This window comes from Neomonachus schauinslandi, chromosome 7, assembly GCF_002201575.2.
Source record: "Neomonachus schauinslandi chromosome 7, ASM220157v2, whole genome shotgun sequence".
NCBI lineage: Eukaryota > Metazoa > Chordata > Mammalia > Carnivora > Phocidae > Neomonachus > Neomonachus schauinslandi.
The window spans coordinates 56,562,752-56,576,710 of NC_058409.1; the positions used below are offsets into that span (position 1 = coordinate 56,562,752).

At 34.2% G+C, this 13,959-nt stretch overlaps 1 protein-coding gene across 2 annotated transcripts in view; it reads left to right on the forward strand.

Annotated features, from left to right (window-relative positions):
* Positions 1-3,073, forward strand: part of SCAMP1 (secretory carrier membrane protein 1) — a 120,830-nt gene extending 117,757 nt beyond the window's left edge. For both annotated transcript variants that reach the window (XM_021701935.2, XM_044916931.1), the window contains one exon: positions 851-3,073. In XM_021701935.2, the coding sequence (XP_021557610.1) occupies positions 851-1,015 (165 nt within the window). In that variant the 3' untranslated portion in view covers positions 1,016-3,073. The remainder of the gene's footprint in view (positions 1-850) is intronic.
* Positions 3,074-13,959: the final 10,886 nt, after the last annotated feature.

A 13,959-nucleotide genomic window follows, 5' to 3' on the forward strand; every position in this document is an offset into this window, starting at 1 on the left:
TTTATTTAGACTTCATCAAAATGCAGTGTGAAGTTCCCTTTCTGTCTCTTCTGCCCACCCACCCAAGTTTGTAGGCATGTAATAAATAAATATTCTAATTTGTTTTATTATTCTTTTCTCAAATTTATATTAAATTGGCTGACTATTGTTACACTTCATAGTTTATGCCTCTTGCAACATATGCTAATAGAAAGAGTATTTTTGAACCTTGCTCTTGCAAATAAATCCCAAAGATTTAAGTGATAAATCAGTATGGATGGACAGTTCCCAAAAGTTTTTCTTTGTAAATCCTTTAGGACTTCCACTGTACACAAAAAGTAAAATGGTATACAGAGTGAGAGAGGATAGCAGAAGTATCTTTAAGAACATAAGTAGTGCTTGGTACATTAAATGATATCATTTGATTGTAATAGGGTTAGTGGTTTATATGTAGCCAACATAGAAATAGATAAGGTATTATTCTCTTCGAATTGTCTTACATAGTAAATTAATAAATTAAAGTCTGAATGTCTCTTGTGTTTAAACCATTCTCTGTAGTATCTTGAATAAGTAGGTACAGTGGGAAACATAGCCTTTTGCACTTGGTTAAGAAGTTTTAAAAATTATTTTTAGTTCGGCGTAAGCCTAAGTACCTCTCCCGCATTGGGGATAAAATGGAAAAGTCTGTGTTAGGAGAATACTTAAATACAATATTGTGTGCCAGTGTGGTGGCTGATGTTCTTGACCCTAGGAATCATGGCTGCAGTCTAGTCCTTTTATCTCTGGGTAAGGTTGAGATTAATTGAAGAGTTGCTGAAAATGATTGTATAGATGACCCCTTACTTTGTCCCCCTTTTTTGTGCCTCCATAGGTACATGGACTATACCGCACAACAGGTGCTAGTTTTGAGAAAGCCCAGCAAGAATTTGCAACAGGTGTGATGTCCAACAAAACTGTCCAGACTGCAGCTGCAAATGCAGCTTCAAGTGCAGCAACTAGTGCGGCTCAGAATGCTTTCAAGGGTAACCAGATTTAGAGAACCCTCCAACAACACACTGGTACCTTCTGACTGTACTTTTTCTCCAGTTACTGTATTCTATAAATATTTTTATGTTCAAAACAGTACACACGGCATGTATATTTCCTGTTCACTTGTGCATGGGCTAAAACCAGAAAAACTTCCTTGTCTTATTATTTACCTAGCAATTTAACATTTTGGTGCCCCCCTGCAGAAAAAAATATCACAAATATTCTCCATATTTTTTGGGGGATGAATGTTCAGCAAATTATTTCAGTGGTGACACACTGAAATTAATATGGTACTTATGATTAAAAATGCATTTAGTACTAGCTGCAGTCTTTCTTTCAAGAATCTTAGACTTAAGGATTACATATTAGAGCATTAAAGCGATACTTCATTCTGTTTTCCCCATTTATATTGAAAGAAATAGGCCATCAGGGACTTAGGGATTTTAAAATTGGCTTGCTTTTTAGCAGTTTTAGTCACCAGTGAAGAGCCTGTGTGCATTTCATAGTAGATCATGTAAATTTTATCCTTTTACTTTTGTTCCTTTTTTTCTTTTTTAGAGTAGTTGATATTTTGATATCAATCTCTGATCTTGCATGGGCACCACATTTCTTAGAAGAATTCGTATTTTGGCTTCTGCACTGCTTATGGTTGTAGGATTAGGGAGTTGCTGGTAGAATCAAAGATGTGGTTTTCTGCAATAGTTTCTTTTAAATAAAAATTTATTGGGATGCAATTTGAGAACATAATATGCAGTGCATTATCCAAAAAAAGGGTAGATAATCAATGAAATAGAATGTAGTAATGATAATACTTTTTTTTTTTTAATTTTCAGTATTCATATCATAGTAGAATATTACTGTATGGAAACTTTGGTATATTCTTGTGGCTACTCATTTTAACTGAATTGAGATTGTGTTTGGCAGCTCTTTTTTGGGGAGTGTGTGTGTGATTTTTAAGAGGGTATTAAAGTTAGACTAACTCCTTGTCCAAAAAGAACATACAGTATTTCAGGGATTTTTCTTTTAGCCTCTCATCTGTAGTGGGATTAAAAAGAAAAAGACGCTGTTTTTTCACATACACTTGAATCCCTAATTCACCTCAGTCTTTCAATTTTTGAGACAGACTGAATACATTAAAATTTTTCAGCAATAGGAAAAACATTTAACCTGCACCAAACAAGAAAATACAAATACAGTTAAATGCATTAATTATGACTACAACCACATTAAAATTGTTACTATGCAGCTTAGGATTTAATTCTTAACAGTATACTTGGTTTGAAACTTTGAATCATTTTTAATACTGATTAAATGACTCGAAGACATTTGTGAAGTCATTATATACTGTGTTTTGGAAGTCATCAGCTAATTTAAGATTGCAGAATAATCAGTGATTTTTTTAATTTGACTTTTAAGTAAGGATAGTCTATTGGATTATATTATTTGAGACTGCAGATCCTTTTTAAAAAGAATCAAATGGGCATAAATTCATTCTTTTCCCCAAACCTGGGGATAAATGAATTTAGCGTTGGGGGTGGGATGGTGAGTTCTCACTATTTATGAGGGAAGCTTTGTGTGATACTAAGTAACATGGAGCCATCTAGATGGTGTTTACATTTGATTTATTGAAGTAATATACCTGGAAGATATTTCCTTTATTCTGCTTAAAATAGGATTCAGAATATGAATTTAAAGCTGTTTTTATGAGTATTTCTGATCAGTGATAATCTCCCTACTTTCTCAAATAAGCCAGTTCTAGTTTGTCAGATTCTATAATCTTACTGAAAATCTGTTTTATCACAGTGTGCTTTACTAGGTGTGTATTTTACAAACATTCAGAACACTAACCACAAAATATAATAGGAGTACTTATGTTCATCATTAATTTATATCTCAAGTCCATTTCTTTTTTTCTTTCAACTACAAATGAATATAGAGACTTGAAAAATACTGAGATACTTTCCTTCAAGAATAGGAAGGCTTCTGTCTGTCTTGTAGCAATCCCCAAAGGTAGCATTGTTAAGTAGCAAATAATTAAAACCAACAGTACCTTTTTGTCTGTGGATGGGGAAAATGTTTTAAAATCCCCTTCCTGGGGTTCATACGAGCTTACGAGAGAAAATTGTTTTTTAAAAACATAAATGTGCATTAAAATGATGGCAATAACAGTTTGGTAAGGTATGGGGATTTTAAATTCTTACATTCTCTGTTCTCCTAACAATAATGAGTAAATGGTCACATTTTCCAGCAAGAGATTGGCATTTTTTAATGTTTTATATTTAATACTAACATGACCCAGTATCACAGTCATGAAATGGTCTTCATTGTTGTAAGCATTCGTGTCCTTTTTCAGTTTGCAATATTAAATTGTGGCTATTTTATTTAAAACTAAAATTTGAACACTGGAAAATCATTGCTCAGTGATTTGTAATTTGGGACTTGGATTATTTATCTAGGGATGTTTGTATATTTTGTCAATGAGTAATATTGCGCTGCCATCATAATGAGCGTCATGGTTCTATATAAATGCCCTCCATCTGTCCCTCTAATGTTGCATGTTTTCAGTGGTTTGGAAGTTTTGTATATTTATTGTATTAACACAGAGTGTCATAAAATAAAATGCTGTTTACTGGATGTTAGTTTGTCTAATTTTAAACACGATGTTAGCATTTTAGAGGTAGAGAGTATGCTGTGGGCTTTATGTATATAGAAATTTCACATTTGATTTTTAAAGAATCTGTGTATAATTCTATCATGTGCTGAACAAAATAATATAAAAGGCTTCATTAAAAATTGAGCAACATAAAATGACAATTTTTCTGTTGGATTAGACCTTTTAGGTGATGGAACATGAGCTTCACTCATATTTTGATCACTTCAAGGTCAAAATACACATAGTATCTAGAAGTTAGTGAGATTCAAAATGGAAAACGTGTTTTGTGGCTCAAGTTTTTCCTTGTGGGTTAAAATGGATGCTTCTGTACTAGTATTGTATTGATTAGCTTGAACTTGTGTTCTGTTTCCTGACCTAGCTACCTGTTGCTGTTTTATGTACTGATGGAAGTACCTATTTGTTTATTGTTGGATTTTTCACCTGGGTTATCTAAAGAGGATGTAAAAATCTAAAATGTTCATGTTGAATCTTATTTTGAGAAATATGTGTTAAATTAAAATAGGACCAGCATTTTTAATTTTCTGGGTGTTATCCAAAAAGTGAGTTTGGATTTTTATTGGATATATCTTCTTCTATAAATCGTGTTGAGCTAATGTATAGTTTACATTTTATGGGGAATTTATGTTAAATTGAGTTTATTAGTTTCTGTAATTTATTTGTACTAGCATAATGCTTTTATGGTTATTGCTATGTCTTTTTCTGAAAATGCTGACACATTAGCATTTAATTTTATGTCTTTACTGGTAAAAATCTATGTTTAAACTGTTTATATGCAGAGTTTGTTACAGTTTTGCACATTTTCCCCCGTTAGAATTACTGTGGCCGTCAAACACCATTTCACTGTATTTCCTTCCATTTTTCCTTTAAGGAAAATGTTTAGAGGGATTTTTTGATTCCATGTGATTAAGAGCTTTAGAAGTGAAATAAAAGTGGTTAATGTAAAAATAATGGTTAAAAATAAAAAAATGCCTTACTTTGATAGATTTTCAAGTACCATAGTATAAATTTATTTAGAGTAGAAAAATATAGTGTAAAACGTTAGAGTTGTTTTGAAAACTTGTTTATTAAACTAAAAAGTTACATCTCAATTGTCAAATATTATGGAAAGTAAAGTATTTCCACTAGAATTTTTGGGTACATTTTATAAAACAGTGTACATTTTTGTATTGATGGGTGTTTTAAAACCTTACTTTTAGGGCTTTGTCGCAGTACAGAGAGAGCTAGAAAGAAATCTATAGAACTTTTCTAAACCAGACATTGCCACTAATCTATGCTAGATAAATATCTTTAAAGATTCTAGGAAAATAGGGAAAGACCCTTCTCTAGTGTTCTTACCCTTCCTGTCAGTTTCATATTTACAGTTTAACTTTGTGGTTTTGGTAAGACAAAGCCTTCAACCTGTAGAGTTTTCTTTAGCACTGTTTATATTTTCAAATGGCAAGGGAGATAGGAGCCACCATGTAGCAGTGTAATGAGTGTTAAATTTTATGTTTATCTAAATCTTGATTTATTTTTCAGCTTATCTTTTTTTTATTTTTATTTTTATTTTTATTTTTTATCTACTTAAGTGATGGCTACACCGCATGTAGGCCTTGAACTTAGCAACCAGAGATCAAGAGTAGCATGCTCTGTGGACTGAGGCACCAGCCAGGTGCCCCATCAGCTTATATCTTTCTGGGCTTGTATGGCTGATGGGGTAGTTAAAACCTTCCTGCCACTAAAACCCATTTTTTCTCTAATAGGACAAAAAATAGTTAATCCTCTTCAAGTTAGCAATGTTTCATATACTTGTATAGGATTAGTCTGAATATTATTTTCTCTACATTTATACTAAGTTACAATTTGTAGAATCATAGCATGCAAATTTTATTTTTTAATTCTTTAGTTATTTAAAATAGCCCTTACATGTAATCCTGGAATTCCTCCAGAACTCAGTCGATATTTTGTAGGCCAGTGTATCTCAAGATTATCTCAAGATAAATCATAGTTGTGAGTAGTTGTTACTGGTAGCAGTTTATGGTATTCTTCAGCTGTTTCTTCAGCCAAAAATCACTGTCTTTTATCTGGTCATAGTAGTTCCTACAATATTATAGTCTACACAGAAACTCAGTCCACTGGTCATACACATTCCTCAAACTAATTTTTTCTAGTTTGAAAGTCATATATACCTGTTAGAAAACAACTGGAAAATATAAATGAGAAAAAAATAATACATAATTCTGTCATCTAGGGATATCACTGCCAATGTTTTATTGTATTTTTCCATCCTTTTTCTATGCATACATTTTTTTAGAGAATTAAGGAATATAAACAGTGTGGATTTTTTAATCTTATTTTCCCTCCTTTAGCATTATGTCATAATGGCCTGATAGTTTAGCTTCTAAAACTACAATTAATACATACTTCAACATAAACTTTAGAAAATATAAGCAGAAGAAGATAAAGTTGCTCGTAATTTTATACCAATAAATAACTGCTATTAAAATTTGGCTTCTATGTTTCTATTAATTTTCTAGGAAGACAACTTTTATCCTAAAATTAAAAAGTTAAGTTTCCCTTCCGCATTCTTGTAATAGGTCCTGTGGGAGTGTTTATCTAGCTCTCACAAGCCTCATCTCTTTGGGCCCCTTAAGACCACACTGGTACAAGTTGTCATCTAGCCATAGCAGACTTAGACTTGGCGCATTAAATGATAAAAATGCACAAGTAGGATCAAACACATAAAAAATATCCTAATAGCTTTCCATTTCCTGTATGAGGCCCAGCAGCTCACCCACATTTCATCCCATTATCCCAGTAATACTCTTACTCTGTTTTCTCTCTGAGCTATCTTGAGTTGGTTTCCTATTACTTTTAAAAGAATTTAAGTGGTTTGTAATCTTTTTAAAACTATGATACGAATATATGTTGAACTTTTTTCATATTCTCAATATATTTCTATAACATTTAATACCTGTATAGCTACCCTTATATGCATGTGTCATGTTATTTTTTAATTAAAAATTTATTGAGGTATAATTGACGTAACATTAAAATAGTTTCAGGTGTACAACATAATGATTCAGTATTTGTGTACACTGTGAAATGATCACCACACTAAGTCTAATTACCACCCATCACCATACATAGTTACAAAACTTTTTTTTGTGATGAGGATATTTAAGATTTATTCTCTTAGCAACTTTCAAATATTCACTACAGTATTTTTAACTGTAGTCACCATGCTGTATATTACATCCCCATGACTTACTTATATTAATACTGGAAGTTTGTACCTTTTGACTCCCTTCACCCACTTCCCCTACCCTCTGTACCCTCCTCCTCTGGCAACCACCAGTCTGTTCTCTGTATCTATGAGCTTGGGTTTTATTTTTTTTTTTGTTTTGGTGGGGGGGGGGGGGGAATTTTTTTTTTTTTTTTTTTTTTTTTAGATTCTGCATATAAGTGAGATCATACAGTATTTGTCTTTCTGTGATTTATTTCACATAGCATAATGCCTTCCAGGTCCATAAATGATGGTGCAATGGCCAAGATTCCATTTGGGGGTTGGGGGCTGAGTAATATTCCAATATTCCAAATGCACATATCGCAGATATTTTCTCCCATTCAGTAGGTTGCCTTTTCATTTTGTTGATGATTTCATTTGCTGTGCACAGGCTTTTTAGTTTGATGTAGTCCCACTTGTTTGTTTTTGCTTTATTGCCTTTGCTTTTGGAGTCAGATTCAAAACATCATTGCCAAGGTCAGTGTGAAGGAGCTTACCACCAATGTTTTCTTCTCGGAGTTTTATGGTTTCAGGTCTTACATTCAGTTCTCTAATCAATTAATTTTTGTGTATGGTATAAAATAGTGGTCCAGTTTCATTCTTTTGCATGTGACTGTCCAGTTTTCCCAACACCATTTATTGAAGAGACTGTTCTTTCTCCATTTATATTTTTGCCTCCTTTGTCATAGGTTAATTGGCCATGTATGTATGAGTTTATTTCTGGGCTCTCTGTTGTGTACTCTTGATCTGTCTGCTTTTATGCTAATATCATACTGTTTTGATTACTGTAGCTTTGTAATATAGTTTGAAATCGGAGTGTGATGCCTCCAGTTTTGTTCTTAAGTTTTCTTTGGTTATTCAGAGTCTTTTGTGGTTCCATACAGACTTTCCTATCATTTATTTCTTTGAAAATTGCCATTTGAATTTTGATAGGGATTGCATTGAATCTGTAGATGGCTTTGAGTAGTATGGACATTTTATTTTTTTAAAAGATTTTATTGGAGAGAGAGAGAGTGAGCATGAGCAGGGAGAGGGGCAGAGGGCAGAGGGAGACGGAGAAGCAGATGCCCCACTGAGCAGGGGGCCCAGTGTGGGGCTTGATCCCAGGACCCTGGGATGATGACCTGAGCTAAAGGCAGACGCTTAACCGAGCCACCCAGGCACCCCTAGTATGGACATTTTAGCATTATTAATTCTTCTAATCCATGAGCAGAGAATATCTTTCCATCTGTTAGTGTCATCTCTGATTTCTTTCATCAGTGTCTTATTTTATTCTTTTTGATGCAGTTGTAAATGGGATTGTTTCCTTGATTTTGTGATAGATTGTTGTTAGTGTATAGAAACACAACAGATCTTTTGTATATTAACTTTGTATCTTGCAATTTTACTGAATTCATTTATTCTAACGTTTTTCTGTGAAGTCGTCAGGGTTTTCTATATTTAAAATCATGTCACCCATAGATAGTGATAGTTTTATTTCTTCCTTTTCAGTTTGGGTACCTTTATTTCTTTTTCTTGCCTTCTTGCTTTGGTAAGATTTCCAATGGTGTTTTGAATAAAAATGGTGAGAGTGGCATCCTTGTCTTACTCCTGAACTTAGAGGAAAAACTTTCAGCTTTTCACTGTTGAGAATGGTGTTAGCTGTGGGCTTGTCATATATCACCTTGTCATATTATCATCTTTATTATAAAGGGTATGTTCCCTCTATACTCACTTTGTTGAGAGTTTTTATCATAAATGAATGTTGAATTTTGTGCAATGTTTTTTCTGCATCTGTTAAGACGATCATATGATTTTTATCATTCATTTTGTTAATGTGGTATAGTTGTGATTGAACCATCCTTGCATCCCTGGAATAAATTTTACTTGATCATGGTATATGATTCTTTTAATGTATTGTTAAATTTTGTTTCCTAGTATGTTTTTATGACTTTTGCATTTATGTTTATCAGGGATATTGTCCTGTAATTTTCTTTTCTTGTGGTGTTCTTATCTGATATTCGTTAGGGTAATGCTGGCCTCATAAAATGAGTTTGGAATCATCCTCTCTTTTTCAGTTTTTTTTTTTTTTTTTTTTTTTTTTGAAGAGTTTGAGAATGATCGGTTTTAATTCTTTGAATGTTAGGTAGAATTCACCCATAAAGCCATCTGGTCCTACGCTTTGATTTGTTGGAGGTTTTGATCACTGATGCACTCTCCTTACTAGTAATCAGTCTATTCAGAGTCTCTGTTTTTTCATGATTCAGTCTTGGAAGGTTGTGTATCACTAGGAATTTACCCATTTTTTCTAGGTTGTCCATTTTATTTGCATATAATTGTTTATAATAGTCTCTTAACATCCTTTGTATTTCTGGGGTATCTTTGTAAAGTCTTCTGATTTTATGTATTTGGTAAGTCTAGCTAAAGGTTTGTCAATTTATATTTTGAAAGAAACCAGTTATCAGTTCCATTGATTTTTTTTCTTGTTTTTAGTCTCTGTTTCATTTATTTCTTCTTATTTTTTCTTTCTAACTTTGGTCTTTGCTTGTTCTTCTTTTTCTAGTTCCTTGAGGTATGAAATTAGATAGTTTGAGATTTTTTTGCTTCTTCAGGTAGGCCTGTATTACTATGAACCTCTCTCAGAACTGTTTTTGCTGCATCACATACATTTTGGTGTGTTGTGTTTGCATTTTTTTGTTTATCTCAATGTATTTTTGATTTCTCCTTTGATTTCTTTATTGACCCATTGGTTGTTCACAGTTGCATGTTTAATCTCCACATTTTTGTGAATTTCCAGTTTTATTCTTGTAATTGGTTTCTAGTTTCATATCACTGTGGTTGGAAAAGATGCTTGATATGAATTGTTCTCTTAAATTTATTAAGAATTGTTTTTGTAACCTTACATATATATGATCTATCCTGGAGAATGTTTCATGTGCACTTGAATGAGTTTGCTGCTGCTTTTGGATGGAATGCTCTGTATATATCTAATAAGTCCATCTGGTCTAATGTATCATTCAAAGCCAGTGTTTACTTAATGGTTTTTCTGTCTGGATGATCCATTCGTTGAATGTCCTACTATAATGTTCTACTATTATATTGCATTGTGTTATTTTGTCTCTCTTTCCCTTTAGATCTGTTAATATTTGCTTTATATATTTAGATGTTCATGTGTTGGGTGCATAAATATTTGTAAATATGTCTTCCTGTTGGATTGACCCATTTATCATTATGTAATGCCCTTCTTTGTCTTTTTTTAGTGTCTTTATTTTAAAGTCTATTCTGTCTCATGTAAGTATTATTACCCCAGTTTTCTTTTGGTTATTTTTACATGGGAGATATTTTTATACCTTTACTTTCAATCTGTGTGTGTCCCTTACATCTGAAGTGAATCTCTTGTAGACAGCATAAAGTTGGGTCTTGTTTTTTTTTACCCAACATTCAGCCACTCTTATGTCTTTTGATTAAAGAATTCAGTCCATTTACATTCAAAGTAATTATTGATAGTTATATACTTACTGCCATTTTGTTAATTGTTTTCAGTTCTTATTTCTTGTTACTCCATTAAGTTCTGATTTTCAGGGTTTTGTGTTAATAATTTATCAGGGAATGTATTTGTTCCTAAGTTTGGGGGCTTAGCCTTTTGTTCTTTCTTTAGGACAAATTGCTGGGTCAAAACTTAAGCATTTTTTTTTTTTTAAAGTAAACTCTACCCCCAGTGTGGGGCTTCAACTTAAAACTCCAAGATCGAGTGACATGCTCTACCGACTGAGCCAGCCAGGTGCCCAAACAAACGTATTTTTAAAGACCTTTGATGTGCACTGCCAAATTGGTCCAGAAAATTTTATCAGTTTATGCCCCATCAGTATTGTCTGCAGTGGCTTCTCTCTCCACACTCTGCCAACATTGCATGTTCCTTTTCTAAAGTCTTTGCCACCAGTAGGTTTTAACATATATATAGGTTTGTTTTCTTAGATTCTGCTGTCCCAGAGATGATGGGCTAAGTCACACTAACCTCCTTATGTTTTTGGTTTTGCTAAATAGGAGTGACCACGTATACTGCATCCACAGAGAAATCTTCCTCTTCCTGAAAGCACTAAGTTAAAGATAATTAGGATGGAAAAAGAAATGGTGGCCTCAGGTAGCCAATCCATTGAGCCTCTCTCGGTAAAATTAGATTGGTTTTAACAAGTTATGTTATTCTTCACAAGTTTTTAGCACAACTCTTAATTTTTAAGATTAAATGACAGTCTGGGCAGACAGAACATTCTCTTAATTTTCTTCTAGTAACTTTACTTATTGAGGACTTTATACCAGAGAGTGTACTAACTGCTTTAATACATCACTTAATCCTCACACCTGTAGACCTATGAAATAATTTCTATTATGGGCCCCATTTTTATAGATGAGTAGAAAATTATCCCAGTCATTCAGTGAGCGCTGGTGAAGGGGCAGCTAGACCCATGTTCTCTGACTCCTGCTACATATGGGGCTGCCTCTGCCATGGTACCCATGGTATCACTTCTCTCCAACTCTGTTCCATCTTTCCACATTCATATCCATAATTCATATCCATCCTTTAGGGACAGTGGACCCTAGGAAAAAAGTCAGTACCCAAGAAAAAAAAATTACAGCATGTATTTGAAGTCTCTACACCAAGGCCTAGTTCTCCAACATGTGGGTGAGTACCTGCTGTACCATTACCAAATAGTCTTTGGCTTTTGTGTGTATGTTTGGAGAAACTTTAGTTGAAGTCAGATCCTTATTAGGTTAACTATGAAGAAAATAGGCTTTTTAGCTAATAATAGCTGCTTACCCTGGATGAGAGATTATTTATAATAATAACTAACAAATAATCATCTGCTTACCCACAGTCATATATCCTGATGAATTTTTAGGGGCACTTTACAGGATTGAGTGAGTTGAGACCTTCTTCTAAGGTAAGAAGAACTAGCAGGTCTTTCTCTGAAAGGGAGGAGAGAGCAGTTTTTAGCAGTTGTCATCTTATGGTGTGGTCTTTTTGGAGTTGTACTTAGAAGTTATTCCAAGATTTAACTACACAGAGATGTTGGTGTTCCCCCAGGATTTGTATTGGCCTTATTTTCATCATGTACATTTTAGGTACAAGGAAACTACCACTGTTTGAGAATATAGACTTGGGTGTCAGACCTGTCTTTGAGCCTTGGCTTTGCCACTTACTAGCTTTTTAACCTAGGGTAAAGTTTAGTTCAGTTACTTGAGTAACAGCTTATCTGTAACATGAGGATAATTTCTGTTCATAGGGTTTTGATGAATAAATGAATTAAGTGCTTAACACAGTATGTGCACATAGAAAGTACACAGTAATTAAGAACTCTTATTGTCTGTCATGCATATTGATGACTTCCAGATCTCTTTGTCTAACCTGGTCTTCTCTCCAGAGTATATTCCTGGCTGCACACAGGACTTCTGGCAGCCTAAGCCGAACCTTTCCACCTTTATACTGTTTCTGCTCCTCTCTGCTTTCTGATGTTGCTGATTACCATCACTTTCCGCCCAGTCTGCCCAAGCTAAATACCTGGGAGTCATTCTGGATTCTTTCCTCTCCTCCCACCCTCAAGCCCTCCACTTCTAACTAGTCACCAAACTGTCCATTCTTTTTCCAAAGCATCTCTAATTCATCTCATGGTCTTCACCAACACCTGCCTTAATTCAGGCTTTCTTCTCTTGAGAATAGGTCATAGTGGTTTCCCCCTTAGGCACTTGGTTGACTGCTTGTAGGTTTAACAATCTAAAGGAGTTAGATTTTTCAGGATATTTGACTATAAAAAGCCAAAGAGGTGCTAATATCTACATGTTACTTGATTGACTTTTCCTTTCCATGTGGTTTTACTGCTTCCTCTTACTTATTTATGCTTTTATCTACATCCTGTGTACCCCAGCAAAAAGAGCAGTTCACAGCTTCAAGACTTATCTTGCAGAACTCTCCACGGTGAGGAAGAAGCTGCAAGGAAGAAGATAGTAGAACGGACAGCAGCCAAATGATTAAGCAGCTGATAGGGACTCTGAGAGAAAGGCAATTACTGGTTCTTGCTGCTCTGAAGAGTAGGCTAAACGTTGGCTTTGATGCCATTGTTCTTTAGTGTTTGAGGGTTGAAAGGGTAGTGAATTAATGGAAACTACTGAAATAACCCACTTAAAATAACTCCTATTTTTCGATAGTAAGACTGTTCTTAAGTGGATTAAGGTTAAGGAAAGACTTTAAGGAGAGCTAGCAGTAAGCTGAATGCAGTGTTCCAGGAAGATCAATCGTGGGAAGTTGATCCAGTAGCACAATTGCCAAGTCAAAACTAAGGATGAAATGTGAAGCACATGTGAGGGTTTCCCGGCCTCTGCTGACACGTAAAGCTAGGGTCCTTTCTCTTTTCGATTGAAGATGTGAAAGCTGAAAAAGCAAGTGAAGATTTCCAATTTTGCTTGGACTACCTAGATCATAATTCTTAAAATTTTTTTCTTTCGTGATTTGGATAATTTTGTCAGCTTTTAATTTCTGGTTCTATTAGAAACTTAGCAGGTGTCAGGTATCTTTAGAAGCCAAAGCATACAAGTAGTTTCAGCTGTCACAGGGCCTTGAAAGCCATTTTTGTCTGTTCTCTCAGATAAGTGCTTCCTGGGGTATGCAGAGTTTTGAAAGAGTTTATGAGAAGTGTTGTTAGTGTTAGAAATCTTTGAATTTCTAAAGTAGAATTCTCCTTCTTGATGAGGCTCTCTGTGGGCAGGACTACCTTCAGGAAAGGTGGGTGTGCACCTCCTCCAGAACTGGCTTTAATTTGGGTATTTTTGTTGGAAGAGACTGTGCCCTTCAACTGACTTTTTTTCTTTGTTGCTATTATACATATTTCTTCAAAAAGTGTTTTTAATGCTTGGGAACATTTTCATATTTCTTAAGTTTACTGTAAAATTAAGATACTTGTATAATATTTGAGAGTTCCCCTCTCCCCATTTATGTTGATGCTTCTCCAAGAAAGAAATAGGTCCTTAATCTCGAAGTTAA